This window comes from Symsagittifera roscoffensis, chromosome 1, assembly GCF_963678635.1.
Source record: "Symsagittifera roscoffensis chromosome 1, txSymRosc1.1, whole genome shotgun sequence".
In the NCBI taxonomy this organism is placed as follows: domain Eukaryota; kingdom Metazoa; phylum Xenacoelomorpha; order Acoela; family Convolutidae; genus Symsagittifera; species Symsagittifera roscoffensis.
The window spans coordinates 64,648,648-64,666,688 of record NC_087062.1 but is presented as its reverse complement, the minus strand read 5'-3'; the positions used below and the strand labels follow the sequence as shown (position 1 = coordinate 64,666,688).

The 18,041-nt window shown below is 37.9% G+C and overlaps 2 protein-coding genes across 4 annotated transcripts in view; one reads left to right on the top strand and one right to left on the bottom strand.

Moving 5' to 3' along the window:
• The window catches only part of LOC134847739 (uncharacterized), a 569,481-nt gene that overhangs the window by 396,048 nt on the left and 155,392 nt on the right, over nt 1–18,041 (bottom strand). The gene's annotated exons all lie outside the window — the stretch shown is intronic.
• On the top strand, nt 5,317–16,481 carry LOC134847710 (uncharacterized). Of its 2 annotated transcripts, XM_063864891.1 has the most exons (15): nt 5,317–6,116; nt 6,528–6,542; nt 6,844–7,038; nt 7,493–7,670; nt 7,939–8,108; nt 9,798–10,020; nt 10,298–10,482; nt 10,789–10,867; nt 11,069–11,253; nt 11,627–11,756; nt 12,323–12,429; nt 12,817–12,987; nt 13,364–13,576; nt 14,064–14,241; nt 15,920–16,481. In XM_063864891.1, exons 1-15 carry the CDS (start codon nt 5,508–5,510, stop codon nt 16,360–16,362), a joined length of 3,081 nt encoding a protein of 1,026 aa, XP_063720961.1. In that variant the 5' UTR covers nt 5,317–5,507; the 3' UTR covers nt 16,363–16,481. The 2 variants fall into 2 exon arrangements, with proteins under 2 accessions (XP_063720961.1, XP_063720970.1); XM_063864900.1 differs by lacking the exon at nt 6,528–6,542 and having other exon boundaries at nt 5,318–6,116.

The following is an 18,041-nucleotide window of genomic DNA, read 5'->3' as shown; positions in this document are numbered from 1 at the left end:
GGAAACAATTTTTGTCCAAATCATCGGGCAGCCAATCACAAATAACAAAAATGCCGAAGTGTTCTCAATGTTCCCTTTGAAAGGAACCAATTAAAAAATAGAGGTAACCTCTAACTTCCTAATAAAACAATCAGTAGTGGATTTAGGGGGGGGGGGGGGAGGGGTTGGTGGACGCCTCTTTTCTCAGGGATTCGACCCCTGCCGACCCAAAGGATCCACTTTGTACTGTTTTGAGATATCAATTTTTGGCTGACTGACCTTAAAATTTTTCGGCTTTGAACGGCTTTTTTGACCTGTTTTTTCAAAAATTTGCCTGCGGCACAGAAAAATTTGTGGCAAATTACGGTCTTTGTAGTAATTTGGTAAGTTCAAAAAATTTATTTGGTTGACCTATAAAAAAAGTCAACAAAGTTTTCAAAACTTTTTTTGAAAATCCGCCCCCCCTCCCTCGAGAAATTCCTGGATCCGCCCCTGATAATTACTTCTCTTCTGTACAAAAGGCATGATTGCGGAATTTTGCAGCAACTGATTTTGCGCTGGAAATGGATTTTTGCTTCAGTGCAGAAAGTTTAGTCAAACTACGGTCTTTGGAGAGCTCAAAAAGTTGACCTAAAAAAATGTCGGCAAAACTTTCAAATTTTTTTTTGAAAATCCGCACTCCTCCCTCCCCTCCCCTCCCCGAGAAATCCCTGGATCCGCGCTTGATAATAACTTCTCTTCTGTTCAAAGGACATGATTGCAGAGTTTTGTAGCAACTTATTTTGGGCTGGAATTGGAATTTTGCTTTGGTGATATGTTACAATAGGTAGTAATTTTGATTTTCAATCAATTATAATAGTACTACCAAGATAGTTTTTGAAAATACAATCTTCTGCCATATGAAATGCTATTAATTCTTTTGTTAATTTGTTAATTCTGTTATTTTCCCATAACATAATCTTCATTGAAAATGGCCTGACTGATGAGTTAAAGTTTTGTGACATGGAGATGAGCGCTGAGAATCGTGCTCATTTTCTCATTATGTTCCTGCGTGGTCATGATCAGGGGCGGATTGCGGGGAGGGGGGGGGGGGGAGGTTTGCCTTCCTTTGGGGATGAATTCGACCCCCTGACGACCCAAAAGATCCCCCCTTTGCTACTTTTTTTATGAAATCCATTTTTGGCTGACCGGCCTTAAAATTGTTCCAACGGCGTATCTGGCGCCAATATATACTAATTTTGAGGGGAAGCGCGCGCCAAAAACGCATTTTGTGGTCAAAATTTTCCAAGAAGTGCCTAAAAAGGACGTTTTTTTGTTCAAAAATTTGACCGGGACGCAAAACGTTTTGTCGATATGCGGTCTTCATTATAATCTGGATTGCTCGAGAAATCAACTTGGTCAACCTATAAAAAGTTAGAAAAAAATCAAAAGTTTTTTGAAAATCCAAACTTTTTCTCTCTTGCAGCAGCATGTGTATTGTACTGCTGCGGCATTATTGTCAATAACCCAATTAACTTGTCAATAACGAATCATTTATATTTCGGCGGATTTTAGAGATTTTTGTTGTTGACTGGAAAAACTTTCGCTTTTCTTCTTATTTACTTTGCGCACTTTTCCTGAATCTAAACGGCAGTGGCCGTCAAAAACGAATCATTTATTTTTCGGCGGATTTTAGAGGTTTTTTGTTGTTGACTGGACAAATTTTCGCTTTTCCCCTGTTTACTTTGCGCACTGCCCCTGAATCTAAACGACCGTGGCGTCGCAATTGAAACAAGACTGATCGTATCAGCGCGAAGCCTTGAACGTTCCGACTGTATTTTGAGGTATATCGAAGAGTATTTGCTTATAAAAATGGGAGACATTAAATTTTTTAAAAAAAATTACGCAGAACTGTACGCAGATTTCCCAACCAATGGTCCTTTTTTTTGTTCTTTCGTTTTATATCGTTCCGACCACATTTAAACACGTGACTTACAAACACCAAACTGTGCGCCCATCCAGTGCACAGTTTGGCCTCGTTTTGAATTAAAACCGCACACACGCTATTAAAACATTTTAATTTGTTTTGTTTTTGATGAAAGTGAGGAATAAATATGCTAGAGAAATATTTATTACTTAGCTCAATTTCAAAAAACTCTTTGCTCGATCCTTTCAACTACGTTCGCCCAGCCGGATAAGCACACGAGTATAATAGCCTAAAAATCTTGTATTATATTTAACACGTTGCAAGTTGTACCGCACTACAAAATCGTGTTAAAGTGAAAGGAGGCAGCTAAATTGTCTTTTTCAGTCTAATAAGATTCAAATTTTAACACTTCAAACGGGATTTTATCTGCTTAAAACTCATAATTTTGCCAGTTTTGATTTATCAAAAATCATTCAAAACCAATTGAAGGGCAGTCGGAACATTCGGGGCTTCCCCCTGATACGAGCAGTCTTTTTGTTCCGACTTTCAAAAAAAGTAACGATTATATAAAATAGGGGTGACTTTTTTTATTCAAACCAATTCTCAAAAAAATTCTCTAATTTGAATTGAGGCAAGCTAATTGGTCGTTTTAATTTCATACAAAACTTTTAGTTTTATCAGCCTAAAACTAAAAGCTTGTCAGAATTTCTCATTATCAAAAACATTGAAAACCAATTTAGTTGACAGTCGGAACAATCATGGCTGAGCCCTGATACGAGCAGTCTTTAGAAAAAATTTAAGAAGGACAAATAGCTCGCCTTACTTCAACTTAAACAAGTCCTAGGACGGATTAAGTATCCGCTTACGCGCTGAAAACACGAAATATTTCGAGCGTTAATTGTCCCAAGTTGGCAATTTTTCAACACTGCTTAAAATTCACAAAAATGGTCACAGATGAAATAAATTTGTTAAATTTTATGCTCAAGACAACTTTACCTTTCGAATGATATTTTAAAAACTCCGCCAAAAATTGCTAGTTAAAAAGCGAATTTTGCCAAGAGAAAAAAACCACCCCTAGCACAGATATTCCGTTTTTTTATTCAATTGGTTTTCTGTGATCGAAAAAAAAATGAATTCAAAAAAATAAGCCTCCTTGAAGAAATCAATTCTTTGAAATCAAAATGAAAAAATTTTCAGCCTCCAATAATTTTTTGCAATTTTTTTGGAGTCTGAAAATTGCCAAATTGACCATGTTTTAGCTTAATTTATGTGCACTTTGAAGATTTTATTCATAATACTGAAAGCGTAGCGCGAAATATTTTTGAGTGGTGAGTCATCACGCACAACAAATTTGTTTCGAGAGGAATGGAGGCTAGCTACTAGGTCTTTTTTTTTCGTACGACTCGAGAGTTCTCACTTGATCGTTTCAAAAAAATGGAAATATAACTAATTTTTTCTGAAAATTATCCTCCCTCACATGCTATTTCAAGTTAAAAGTGATTTACTGAATAATCAGAAACATACAGTGTTGATATAAACTGTCTGGAAATCACGAATCAAACTTAAAAGATAAAACAAGATGTTCTAAAACTGAGTTTATTTCAGTTGAAAACACAGCAGATACTATAAAAAAATTTGTTTTGCAAAATTTTGGCCCATGATTTTGCTCTTAGACAATCATTTCTGAAAAATTAATCCATCAAAAATAACGCCAAAATTATCAGATCAATTGCCGGAAAAAATACATCAAAGTGAGCCTCTTAACAAGTCCCATTCAAAAAAGAAGAGTATTATCGTCTGAATTTTGTAAAAATACTTTTGTTTTAATAATGAAGGCCATAAATGGCATTTATACTACATGAAATTTCAATTTTCAGTTTGAAAACAATTTCAAACAATTTGTTCAACATTTATATTTATCTTATGCCTTTGTTGGGTTGCATAACAAGCCCAATTTGATATACTTTTGCCTGTATTTGATCTGGTAGTATTGACGTAAATTTTGATAACTAAAAAAAACCCGAAAGTTATCGGTTTAAGTGTAAAACTTTGGGCTCTATTTTCTACAAAAAAAATGAAAAATATTAACTCTATTAAAATACAAAGTAAGTTTTATCTCCATCAGTTTTCGACTTCGTCAATCCAAGTAAAAAAAATGCGTTTTATAGTTCAAATTTTGTTTGTTTTGTCTGGATATTTTAATATATTAAATTAAAATATATAAAATGCCTCAATTCTATTTGGCGCAATTTTTAAGTCGGATTAAAAAGCCGTTTACGCGTTAATAGGAGAAAATTTATCGTTAATTGTCCAAAATTGGCAAAACTAGCAATGCTTAAGCAACCATAACTCTACGAAAAATGATCACAGATGAAATTTGAGCTCAGGACAACAATACCTTTCAGATGATCTAAGAAATTCCGCCACAAATGACTAGTTAAAAAGTCGAAATTGGTCTGGAGAAAAAAATTACCCCGTCTCAAATAGTCGGAACAGTTATAAGTAGTAATTCAATTAAAATTATTATAAACAAACTTATGCAGACTGTTTTTCGAAAGCACACAACCGACTGTGTTCTTTTTTTTGTTTCGACTCTCGAAGAAAAGGGAATATTTATGCTCGGTATGGGTTTTTTTATTCACTCAATTTTCGCACATCGAAAAAATAGTTTTGACAAATATCCCATTGAAGATATTGACTTTATAGTTCAAATTTAAAAAGATATTTTACCTCCGATTGTTTGTTGTAAAGTTCTGGGGGTTTGAAAATCGCCAAATTGGCTATGTTCTGGACTAAATTATGCGCGCTTTGAAGAACTTAACCCTTTTGCTGAGAGCTTAACGCGAAATATTTATGCGTGAAGAATTATCCCGCACAAAAAAAATGTTCCAAATTGAATTGAGGCTAGCTTATCAGATCTGTTGTAATAATTTCGTACGACTCAACATTTCACACTTTGATGTTGTCCAAAAATTTTAGGTTTCAATATTTTTTCCCAAAACTATTCGATATGGATTAAGGGGCAGTCGGAACACTCAGGGCTTTGCCCTGATACGAGCAGTCTTGTTTTAATACCAAAACGTTGTTCGGATCTTCCCGTGCTACTTGCACATCAACCGATTACTCTTGCGTGCACATGTAAATTAATTCGCCTGAATTTTAGTAGCGCTCATTTTTTGTAAGCCTCAAATTTTTTCAGCGGCAGAGTTTATTGAACAAGGCCGCAGATAAAATTTTAACAGGGGATAATCATTTCTCACGGAAAGAAAAAAGAAAAAAGTCTATATGTTTCAAATGCCACTACCTCTGAAGTTTTTATTGTAAGTAATATTATATATTTATCTTAAATAATAAGATCATGCTTGTGGTTGATATATGCATAGTCTTTTTACTTTGATAAAACTAGCACCAACACAACGAAAAGAATGCATATTTAAAAAATCTCTTTGCTTTTCAAGTATAAGTCTTTCAAATAGCGTGCTTCGTTAAAAAGACTGCTATTCAATAATTTCATTCATTATATTACATCTTCTCAAAACAAGCCATTATAGCTCGTACTTAAAATTGAAATCTGCAGATAAATGGTTCGATAGTTTTTAATTTATCAATCTAAGTTGGGAATATGGATGGCGAAAGCGTTGAGTTTGACTTCGAGGAAAACTTGGACCAGTTTTACCCGGGGCTAAGAAAGCCAGACGAGTACGAAGATTATCTGGACGAAAAAGGTAAAGCAGTCGTTTTCAGTCCTTCCATTGGATTCCAATCTCGATATGGAAAACTGGTGTCACGTGACTGGCGGGGCAAAAAATGCCAGTTTTTCAAAAACAGTGACGCTCGAGTAGCTCATACCATTAAGTTTAGTGATGCTACATATCGTAGTATGGACACACTTTTGAACGATTTGAGTGAAAAAATGAACATTCCTTTCGGCGTAAGATCAATTCACACTCCCAAAACGGGTTCCGAGATTAATTCAATTGACGAGTTGCAACATGGACGAGCTTATGTGTGTCGAGAGTTCAACAAGCCGCGCCCTTTGAACTTGCAGCGGGTTTGGGAGAATGGGAAATGGACAAATAGGAAGCCTCTGACGTCACAGGAGAACTTTAGTAAGCGGCTGACTGGACAGTACCTGGACAGTTGGTGGCATGAGCACCAGAAGAAGTCAGGGCGGGGATCGTCTGAGAGTAGACAGATGGGATTCAAGCCTAGGTCACCCAAGGACGAAGAGGTGAGATTATTAGAAGGCTCATTCATTGCGTCTGGTGACTAAACAGTCCTGTTCATACAGTTAACCTTAGTTAACAAAAGACTCTAACAGAAAAAACTGAGATATCGAAAAAATTTCTATTTATTAAAAGCCAAAATTACATAGATTTTTGGAAGCTCGAAACCAGTAGCTAATTTAGGGCGCGCGAGAGGGATTTGGATGCCCTTAGGCGCCAACGATAAATTGAACAAAAAGTTGAAAATCGAAAACTTTTTTTGGTCGGGTCTATGGCACAGGGCAAGTGTTGGCCTAGTTTTGACTGACTTAACGTTTTTCGGAAAGCCCCAGGAGTTTGATTCAAACTGTGGTTGAAAACTATTATTGTTTTAGTGACTTTACAAATTATTATTGTTACCATAAATCCTATTTCAGCTGTATGCTCAAACGGTAAAGACAATTTCTTCAAATGACCGATAGGGTCACCATTTGCTATTTTCTCCAAAATTCGATGTTGTTACTTTCCTTTCCTAACCTTTAAACCGTAATTTTTCATGTAACTCGCCCGAATTTAGGCATGCGTTCCTAATATAAAGGACCCAAAACTTTCACTATAACCCGTTGCGAGAATTGCGAGAAACTGTATTCGGTTCATGAGCTGTTCTTTTTATCATTGGAACTTTCTTTCAACATGGATTTGTGAAATAATGTTAAGAAATGTTGTCCATTTTCAAACGGCAGATTTTTCCAGGAAATGTTGGAGCGTACGCCAAAGAAGATCACGGTGTACAGGAACGGGTGTTGGCTGCATCGTCATCTGGTGCTGCTGAACAAGCGCCTCAAGTTCCGACCAGCCGAGGAGTTCTTCGAGGCACTTCTGCAGGATGTGGGGGAGATGTTCAAGATGAAGTTTACAAAACTGTTGGCAGCTGATGATTACAGAGAGGTGAAAATCATGACATTTTTTTTTGTTGAGATTTTTGAAAGCTTTTCTCATCAATCAGCTGAAAATTTCAGCGGCAGAAATAGTTCCAAAAAATTTTATCAATTCTCAACTGTAATTCTACAAAGTTTGTTAAGAACGCCCAGCTAAAATGAAATATGAAAAACTGACTAATTACGCTATTCCAAAAAAATTTTGGTCTCAATTCGGTATTTTGTAAAACCTTTATGCTTATTTGAGTTCGGGTGCGATGAGGGGAATTGGATGCAAAAACTCTTTGAAAAAATTTGAACTCGATTTGAAAAATTTGTTCTTAGCACCCAGCTCATGATTAGATTTTCAGAGCTGGAGATTTACATTTGTTTTGTGCATTTATCAGTGAGTGTTTCGTGAATCATCACTATGGGCAACTTTTCAAACCAGTGTTTCAGCCAACGTGAAATACGTTTTCGTTCAGGTTAAGAGTGTGAAGGAAGTGTTGGAAGGTCCCGACGTGTTCATAGCCCTGCAGTACAATGAGGACTTGATTAAGCCTCCCGGGATGCTGGAGCCAATAGGGAGGATGATACATAAAGGCAACACCATTGACCCTGCCATGGCCGACAAGTCGGGAGTGGTACGCAAGGGAAAGTCACGTGAGTTTAGCCGAACAATCACGACCTAAGCAAGCAGTTGGCTCGTCTATAAAATTTAAATTGTTTCACATCTTTTCAGCACGCATCGCCGGTTTTTGAAATTCAGTAGAATGTTTTTTTTTTATATTTAGATATCAAAAAATGTTGTTTTTTTTTTCAAATCGTATAATCTATCAAGGACACATCGATTCGACGCGACAATGAGTGAGAATTTTATTACTTATTAGTTCTAAAAAGTGAACAAGTCTGAAGGAACACAATATTTCAGAGGGCAAGTGGAAACTTAAAGTGATCACGAGTGACGAGGAGGGTGCCGGTACCACCTCTAATCTGACCCTGTGGGTGTATGGGGAGAAGAGGGACTCTGGACCCCTTCCTCTGCCCAGAAAAGGGGAGGACCACGAGTCATTCAGTGCCGGATCAGTCGAGGAATTCGATGTAAGAGTCATCTTTACTCCAACATAATACAGAAGTACTAATATTATTATACAAATAAAAACTAACATGAAGTTAAATAATTAATACTTTATTTCATGAATTTTTTGTTGCAATTTTTTATTTTTTAGTAAATATATGCCAGCGGAGTTTAAAACTCTAATTCGGAGTTATATTATTATCAATTAGACAAATAGACAGGGCTGGTCAAAATATGTTTTTTTTTAAAAAAAAACGTTTAAAACTGTTTTAAACGTTTTAAACAGTTTAAAACATGTTTTTTTGCAAGAATTTATTTTTTCAAGCAACGCATACAAAATGCTAGTTTCTCAGTTTTCTCTGAGGAAAGGCTGTTCCTGAGGTCCCCTTCCACATACCCCATTGTGCTGAACGCACGCTCAATGCCTGCAGAGCTCGGGGCTAAAGACATCAGTTTGAGTGACAAACGACTCAATTCGTCACTAATGACCCCCAACGCCGTCTGCGCGCGAATGAAGCTTTTAGCCTTGCAGTTGGGCGTTTTTGCAAACTCGTCGCGCAAAGTTGCTCTTGAATCGCCGAGAAAAGTCAAGTAGTCGCCTTTCACAGTAGGGTACTCTGCATCAATCCATTCGAGTGCCTTTTTCATCTCAGACGCTGTGAGGTCCTCGCCAGTATACCGCGGATGCAGAACGTGAGCTGCGAACCAGGATGCAGGCACAGAATTGTTGTACCGTTTTTCGGCATATTGGAGCCACTCTCGGCATTCAGGGCCAATTTCTCTATACGTGTTCAAGACTTTCTTCCATGCCATTACACCATCAGCAACTGTTGCCCAGTCACTTTGTACTGTATCTAGAGCAGTTGCAATGTGTGTTTTTCAACAATTCGCCCCCTATGACTTTCCTGGTAGGAGGTTTGTAGCCAGGATGTAGCAGGTCGATGAGCGCCTGAAAATTACATTTTTAAGACAAAAGTGATACACCGATTTTTTGTGAATAAAGTGAATAACAAATTTTACCTTGAACTGTTCAGATTCTGCAGCAACGAAAGGGATATTGCACGCGTAAAAGAACTTCGCAACAGCTTTGTCAAAAGACGCTTTTTGATTCGCTGATGTCGTAACAACAAAAGTGTCCATAACCGGCTGTTTCGGAAGCCTGACCCCCGCGTTTGTCGAAGTTTGCCCGTTTTCATGAGACGCATAATGTTTTTTCATCCTGTCGACTAACGGCACCATCTCAGTTGTACAAGTTTTGCACTTGGCTCTTCCATTTGGCAATTGCTCAAACTTCTCCCAAACATGATCGCGTTTACGGCCAGTACTCAATCGGCTCATGTTTTAATCTGAAAAATCCATTCGTTGAAAATTAATGGTTTTGATAAGTAATCTCTGATTAAAAGCTGTATAATGTCAGCAAAACTTGCATGGCAAATGCGCACTTGATAGCTTGTTGAAAGAACTGCACTGTACGTGTTAATTTGGATGAATCAAGTAACAGCTGCCAGTTAAATTGCGTAATAATTGCGCCCTCGCAGTCGAAACATGAAACACTGTTTAAAACACTAAAATTGAGTCATGTTTTAAACAGTGTTTAAAACAGTTTTAAACACTGTTTAAAACAACCCCTGTTTTTTATTGACCAGCCCTGCAAATAGACAATTAAAAGAATTGGACTTGATATTATTGTTGAGTGTTGTGTTATCGTGCAGATCAAGGCTGGCAAACTGGGTGCGATCTACAAGATCCGACTGGAGAGTGACTACACTGGCCGCAGTCCAGACTGGAAGTGTGTGGAGGTGCAGATGACAGACATCAACACTGAGAGGAGTCTCCTGTTCCCAGTGGACAGGTGGTTCTCCCAGTCCAAGGAGGACGGAAGTACTTCCAGAGAAGTGGCTATGGCTAAGAAGTCAGGGGATCCCATGTACCCTAGTGAGATTTCACTTTTCCATCTTTGCAAAAACATAGTAAATAACAGTAATTTTCTGTCTAATAATTAAAGCAACTGACTATAATCCGGCAGTTTAGTAAACTGCTAAAAACTCGAACTCCAAACCGATGAGAATAAAAATAGTTTTAAATTAAAACCCTTATTAGTGACTGAAGAAGGAAAACTTTACTAAAATTTGGACTGTTCGATTTTTCCCCTTTCTAAATTTTTCCCCAAGGAAAACTTTTCCCCTTTCTAAATTTTCTGTTTGGCCTTCAGCGGTGACATACGAGGTGCTAATTGCGACTGGAGATAGATGGGGGGCAGGGACAGATGCAGAGCCCTTCATCACCCTCTTTGGGGAAAGAGGGGACAGCGGGGAGAGGAAACTAATAAGAGAGCAGGCCAAATTGAAGCAGGCATTCGGAACCAGGGCCCAATACAAGCCATTCAAGAAACACCAGGTTCCGCGACACTCCTTTTTTCTTTTACAATTTTAATTAGTTTTCGCAAAAACGTATAAACTAATGGTCAAACTTCAAAAAATTAACAAGTATTCGTTTCAATTAGACTTCAAACTGCGTTAACAGAAAAAGACTAAAGAGTTAAAATTTTGGAGAGATTTTTCAATAAAAAAGCAAAAAAAAAACAGCCCGATTTTAATCATTTCTGAAGTAAATAGGGCGGAAGTTTAACGGACCAGACCGACCGATGGGTGAAACGTTCAATTGAACGAACAAAGTTTGATATTTGTACTGCTTTTTGTCCAGATCGATGCCTTCACCATTGACGCCGTATCTTTGGGAAGATTGAAGAAGATCAAAATTGGGCACGACAGGAGCAAAGCCGGTAAAAATACCTTTTTATACAACTAATTACGCTTATGTTTTGACCAAAAAGCAAATTCTCTCATCTGATGTATGTCAAATAGGGTTGTTTTGAGACTGTGATTTGATGAGATAGCCAATTTATGCTTATTTGCAACAAACTGTGAAATCTGATATTACGTGACATAATCTTGCAAATGAGTGACTGGAACCTTCATTTCAGGAGAGGGTTGGTTCCTGGAGAAGATAGCCATCAATGTGAGTGATCCCCGGGACGGCGGAGGAGAGACCAAGGTATTCAACTTCCCCTGTGGCAGGTGGCTGGACAGTGGGCAGGACGACGGAAAGATAGCCAGGGAGATCATGGCCAGCGAACAGCAGACCGGCATAGATGCGCAGAAGGAAATTGTAAGAAGGGTGAAACAATCAATATGCTATCCCGAATCGCGGTACTATTCTCAATTTCTGTTTCATTTGGGTGGTTTGGCACTATCACCAACAAACTACTCCGCTTTATCCCCTTTTAGTAGTTTTAGAGGGATTACAGCAACATCTGGGGTGTTCTGTCCGGGTGCTCTCTCTTACACGATAAATTATTCGTTTGAAATTGTCATTCCACAAAATCTTTGCGTTTCAAAAAAAAACTAGCAATAAGCTTTTTGAAGCAGTTGCTATTTGGCTGAAAACTTTTCTGAACTCTGAGTTTTCATAGAAGCCTCAATTATATCTTCTTGAGCTATGCTTGTGTTCGATCAGCTCGAGTGATGCTTTACTCGTTTAGTGGGAGATTGAGCAGTGGAAGTACGAGAGGGGCAACGAGCTGGTGTTTGTGAGTGAGGCGAGTGGCAAGTGTCTCCTCATCAAGGGCGACGCCACCTTCCACGCTAGGGGTCACCCACAGGACCCATTCAGTCAGTATCCTCTCCTCCCCACTATATACTTGAAGTGCACTGATTTCATAAAAGGGTATCCCTTTCAGAGATCCAATTTAGCTTAACAACGGCATGTTTGACCTCTTGAGATGGACCCAAGAGGTACTTATCTCTTCGAGTAATTTCTGTTACAACTTACGTCTGCCTCGTTTGCCGATTTTGGTTTAAAGTGTGGCGTAATTTTGCAGACCTATTGGCCGTGATTTAGTTTCCGCAAAAAAATCTAAGAAGTTCTCTCATTGCCGAAAAAGACAGGTCTCAACTTTTCCGTTTTTCAGACTGCACTTCCAATCTAATTACGAATTTCGAACTCTTTCAGCTGTTATTGTCTATTTTCAAAGCTTATGAACCAACTCAGTCTCCTTTCACTGTCTCCCTAGCTAAAAAAACGAAAGGTTGAAAATAGATCAATCTTGAAATTTGGAAAAAAAAAAATTTTATTTTGAAGGTTCAGCGCAACCAGCGTGATCGGAACATTCTGAGCTACTTTCACAGCAGCCGGGTATGCTTGTTTCAACTTAATAATAGCTTGTCACTGTCATCAGGTGTGATGGTGGTGAAGGCGAAGATGCAGAATGGAGTGCGCATCATTAGGTCCGGACTTCACTCTGGATACCATCTGGGCATAGACAAGGGCAAACTGTACGCAGAGGTGAGTACAGTTTGGGTTTAGTCTTGTCGCTGGTTAAAAACACGACCTGATTAAGAAGTGGGTGCATTGTACGTCCCTTTTGTAATTCTTTGGTCCTGTCTAGCACGATAGTATCCCTCCCAAGACGCATATAACCAACTCTTCAAATAGTTCAATTGATGCCTACCCGCAAAAACAAAGCATAACGCAAGAATTAAACCTAAATTTTTTTTGTGTCCAAAAAATTGCCATTTCAATCAGTTCGTTTTTTTGCTCAAAAACCGTTCATTTTTAAATTTGAGTTTAATCGGTTAAAAACAAAGCTCAAACCGTTCGAAAATGGTTTCAATAATCGCGACTTGGGTTTCTTCTTTGTAATTACTCTTTTATTCTCTTCGTCTGCTATAGATGAAGGGTGGGGTGCACTGTGAGTGGAAGGTGTTGCAGCAAAAGGACAGGGCAGTGTGTCTGCAGAGTGTGCGCAACCCCTCCCATTATGTCTCCTTCGACCAGCAGGGAAACGCCTCCCTAGCAGACTCCAATGTCAAGAGCCAACTCACGTTCAGAGTCTACTGCAGGGTGAGTGACATATGCACTTTTGACTGACTCAGAGATTAACTATGGTTGAAGGAGCCATTTCATAAGGAACGTTTTCCATATATCGTGGCTGTTAAGTTAGCAGGGGATCTTGTCGCATGGGGTATCTTTTGGCATCGGATACTTTTGCGTTATTAGAATCTTTTGGAAACACTATTGATTCATGAGATCCTGATAGCATGAAAGATTGACAAAAATCAAAAAAAGTACCCAAAAACTTATAGAAGAAAATTTCTCATCGCCCAATTGAATGTGAGCAACAAATTTTTTGTCCAAATTTAATTCTCAGTTTAGGTAATCAAACAGAAAAACAGATTCATTAATAAACGAAATTATACGCTATTTGGTCTACTTTCAGGGCGCATTCCGCCACCAAGGTGTGATCGTGGTCCAGACCAGTGCGACTCAGACCCTCTTCATAGACGAGGACCGCAAAGTGGTGGGCTATGGAGTGAGGGATGTGAGTGCTTACTTCCGGGTCCACAAAGTGCAGAAGGGAGTGCGCATGCTCCAGTCCATAGCCAGACCTGACTGCTTCATCCAGATGAGGGACGGGGTAGTGGATGGAAATGTGAGTAGAAACTTACAAGGGCTCGCTTTCCAAAATTCCACCTTCTGTATATAACCAACCAGCCATTTTTGAGATTTTGAGATGCATCCATGCGGTTTCCCTTGAAGATCTTTTTGATAATTATATTTCTGGAATTTAAGTTCAAAAATTCTTTGAGTCACATGTGTCAAAATTTCTTACTCGCATCGTAGAGGAATTTCGCTTTTCATAAAGAGAACATGGGCGGATCGGGGATGTGTTTGGCGACGATTTTTATTCAAAAAATTTAACAAACTTTTTTTGTGAACCATTGGGTGTGATTGAATATGAGATATCGGATGCTTTGATATTCACCCAAAGTCTGTTTCGTCCATAATAAGTAAGCATTACAAAAATAATCAGAGCTTCTCTTAAGCGTTAGGTAAGTATACCAAATTTTTTCTGAAACTATTCGCAGTGGTCGACTATATTTTACGTGATAATGCTCATTTGCTTTTTCATAAATTAGGGTGTGGGAGACGAAGCATGTCACTTCTTCGTGGAGCGCAACCGTTATGAGGGGGGTTCGTTCCGTTTGCTACATGTAGGGGAGAACAAGTACCTGGGACTGACTCCAGAGGGCGATGGAATGTCAGCAAGTGAAGAGGACGTCGAGGACCTAGTCTTCTATCCCGAAGTCATCGAGTGTAAGAAGAAACATTAGCAAAAAAGATCAAGCTTGAAAGATTGAACACACAAAATATACATTTCCATTTATAGAATTTGTAAACTTTCTAGATATTTATCTTTGCCCAAAGCTAATTAGCTAACAAGACTGCTCGTATATCAGGGCAAAGCCCTGAATGTTCTGACTGTCCCTGAATAGTTTTTGGGAAAAGAAATTAATGAAAACGTATACATTTTAGACAATATCAAAGTGTAAAATTATGAGTCGTATGAAATTAATACGACCAATCTGATTAGCTAGCCTCAATTCAGTTTGGAAGATTTTGTTGCGCGGGTTAATTCGTCACGCATAAATTATTCGGGTTACGCTCTCAGCATTACAAAAAAAACTCTTCAAAGCGCGCATAACTTAGTCGAGAACATCGCAAATTTGGCAATTTTCAAACCCCCAGAACTTTACAAAAAATAATTGGGATCTTGTTAACTATTTCCCCACCCCTATTTCGATTTTCAAAAATTCAACTTTTGCTGCCACATTTTCAATTGCTTAACAATTTTCAGAAAAAGTATGTAGTTGAAATTTTACGTGGGGTATTATATAAATAGTGAGTAATACAAATACAAACGCGCGAAAATGAAAACCCACTTAATTGTTGACATTTTTGAAATGCATATTTTATACAGAAAAAATGGTTGTCAAAAATAATACATGCATAGGAGGGGGGGGGGGGGGGGGGGATAGTTAACAAGCTCTAAAGGGGGGGGGGGGATTATTAACAAGATCCATTAATTGGAGGTGAAATATCTTCTTACATTTGAACGCAGGAAGTCGATATCTTCAATGGGGTATAAAAAATTTTTGTTGAAAATTAGTATTTCGATCGGTGAAAATTGACTGAATAAAAAAAACCACACAGAGCATGGGGCTAGGTTTTTACCAGACCGACCTTTTACCAGGCCGACCTTTTACCGGGCCACAATGCAATAGTTAAATTATGATAAGTTTCAATTAGTAGAAGATACGAAAAGGAAGCGATTAGAACCAACAAAACTTCGCTGAGAAACCGCGAAATCATTGTCTTAAACCAGACTAAAACGGCGTCATCACATCTGTCAATGAAATTTGTTTATCGAGTCCAGGTTACAGTTTTCCTGGTAAAAGGTCGGTCTGGTAAAATGTCGGTCCCCACCGAGCATAAATATTCCGTTTTCTTCGAAAGTCGGAACAATTGGAGGCACTACAGCAGTTATGTGCTAAGAGCTGAACAGCTCTTATGTTTGTCGTTTCCCTTGCGGATTAGTTTGTCTTAAAGCGGTGCATTCTCGGTTAAGCTCAAATTGTGCCTAATTCAGAGCACTCGTGCTATTTCATGAAAATTCTTCTAAAGACAGTTTTTATAAAGAAATATCGGCTCTTTTCCAGTTTTCCCCCTCCTTTAATTTTTTCTGAAATTCATTATATGAAAGTCTATTTAAAATGATTTTTCATGTTAGAAACTGCAATAAAACGTGTCAGCATGAACAGGTGAACAAACTTCTGCAGCATTTCTTACATGCAAATTGCCGTGTGAACAATTTTTGAACATCTTTGTTTTGTAATTTAACAAGGGGGGGGGGGTGGGAAATTGGAAAAGAGCCGAAATATCTCACTCAACTTTCTCAAAAAACTTGCTTCTTTATTTAGCTATTTTTGTGTAGACGGTGTGCCAAAAAAGAAGCGCCCTGATTTCCGGTCATCAACTACTACTACGCCAAGGATCCTTCACATCGACACCGAAAGATCAAGGGAGGGTGGCGGAGGTACAACGCGCCGGTCTAACTCTCAATCATACAACCAAAACAAATCCAGTAGCCGAATGCCAACTCAGCCGAAAACGAGTAATAGACGACCGAGTGATGCCCGATCACCAAAGAGCCGAACTGATCCCAAGTCTCCTAATTTGGAAATGCAGCCCGAAGACGACCGAGAGGAAGAACCTTTAAGTCCTGGAGCTGGAGGTCAACGAACTTTAAGATCAGATCGAACCGAGGACCCGAAATCGCCAGGCGCTCAGAGAAGTCAACAAAGGACAACCAGATCACCAGCAAGAAGCCCAGGAACATACCCAGCTAGTAGTTCTAAAACACCGGGTGTCAACTAAAAAACAAGATATGCGAGAAACAACATTGTCTAATGAAATTATCAGTCAAAATTACATTTTTAAAAAGAATATGTCAAAGAATTAACTGGCCTAATGTTATAAAAAATAATTCAAAGCTTTGCTGACTTTTAAACGTTCTACCATTTTTTGTTCGAGAAGGGAAGAGGGGAGAGAAAATACGCTTGTGAAAATAAGCTTGTAGACAAAATAATGATTTATGAACTTAAATTAGCAAAATTTTCACCGCTTTCACTAGCTTAAAATCAAAACAAGACTGCTCGTTCCGACTGCCTTTTAAGATTTATGGAGCAGTAATAACATTAAAAAAATTAATTTAATAAAATAAAATGAAACACTTTTTTTTCTAAAATTTGAAATTTTTTCTGAAAATCATCCCCCCACACACCATATAAAATATAAAAGGATATATTTCGCTCCTTGTAATAAATCAATTATGGCAAATAAGCTTCTTTCAACCAATTTGGAATGATTTCTAAGACGGGTTAAATCTCCGCTTACGCATTAATAGCGCGAAATATATCGCGCTTTAATTGTCCAAAATTGGCCAAAATGGCAATCTTTAAACCCCCATAACTTTACGGAAAACAGTCACAGGTAATATCGTTTCAAATTCAAGCTCAGGTCAACAATACTTTTTGAATGATATAAAAAAAATTCCGTCAAAAATGGCTAGTTAAAAGTCGAAATTTGTCTGAAGAAAAAAACCCACCCCGAGCACAAATATTCCGTTACTTTTGTATCAAAAGTTGAAACAAAAAAGCCTATTCAAAATGGCAAAAAGTATATTTAATGTTTCTCGATACCAAACGAAGTTTTTCGAACCTTTCTAAGATCGGATGAATTACAACTGTGACGGCTTGAATAGGAAAATCACGATCTGTCTATATCAAAAGCTATTGAATAGGAAAATCACGATCTGACTATATCAAAAGCTATATCAAAAGCTGTTCTTCGTAAACAAAAGCAATCAGGGGCTCCGCAAAATTGATTGCTGTAGTATTGCAACTGAAAATCAATTACTGTGTAGTTTTTCTGGCTGCAATTAATTATTGCAATTATCTTAAGTAGAAAATCAATTACTGTGATAGTTTTTAATTCCCAAAAATTATGAAATCATTGCAAAATTGTACAAAACAAATCATTTTTGAAACTAGCTCCCTGTTTTTGCAAAAATTTTTCTGCAAATGAGATTTCGGAGGTAGTTGGTTCCATTGGTGTTATTTTTTTGAACACTTTGATGGCATCTCGTTCTTTGGGCGTAAGGTCGGTAACATTCTGGCCTATATTTGGATTATAATTGCTGAATATTTTGTTGCCGCAATAAAATATTGCAAATATAATGTTCAAAATCAATTATTTTAATTTTTGAGAAACAAAAATTGATAATTATTGCAATTTAAAATCAATTTAAAATTATTCTTATGGAGCCCCGCAAGCAATAAGCATTGAGAAGAGCTCTCAAAATTAGGCAACAGAGGCGAAGTAAGACTTCGCACTATTTGCAATACAACACACAAGTAGTATAGCAAACTAACCGACAGACAGTGAAGCAAAAGAAGTTTCTTGAAAATAACAAAAAAAGACAATCGAAGGCTAAATGGCTAATTGAGCATCAAAACAAATCTTACAAAGCGGTAACAAAGCAAGAAAAAACCTGT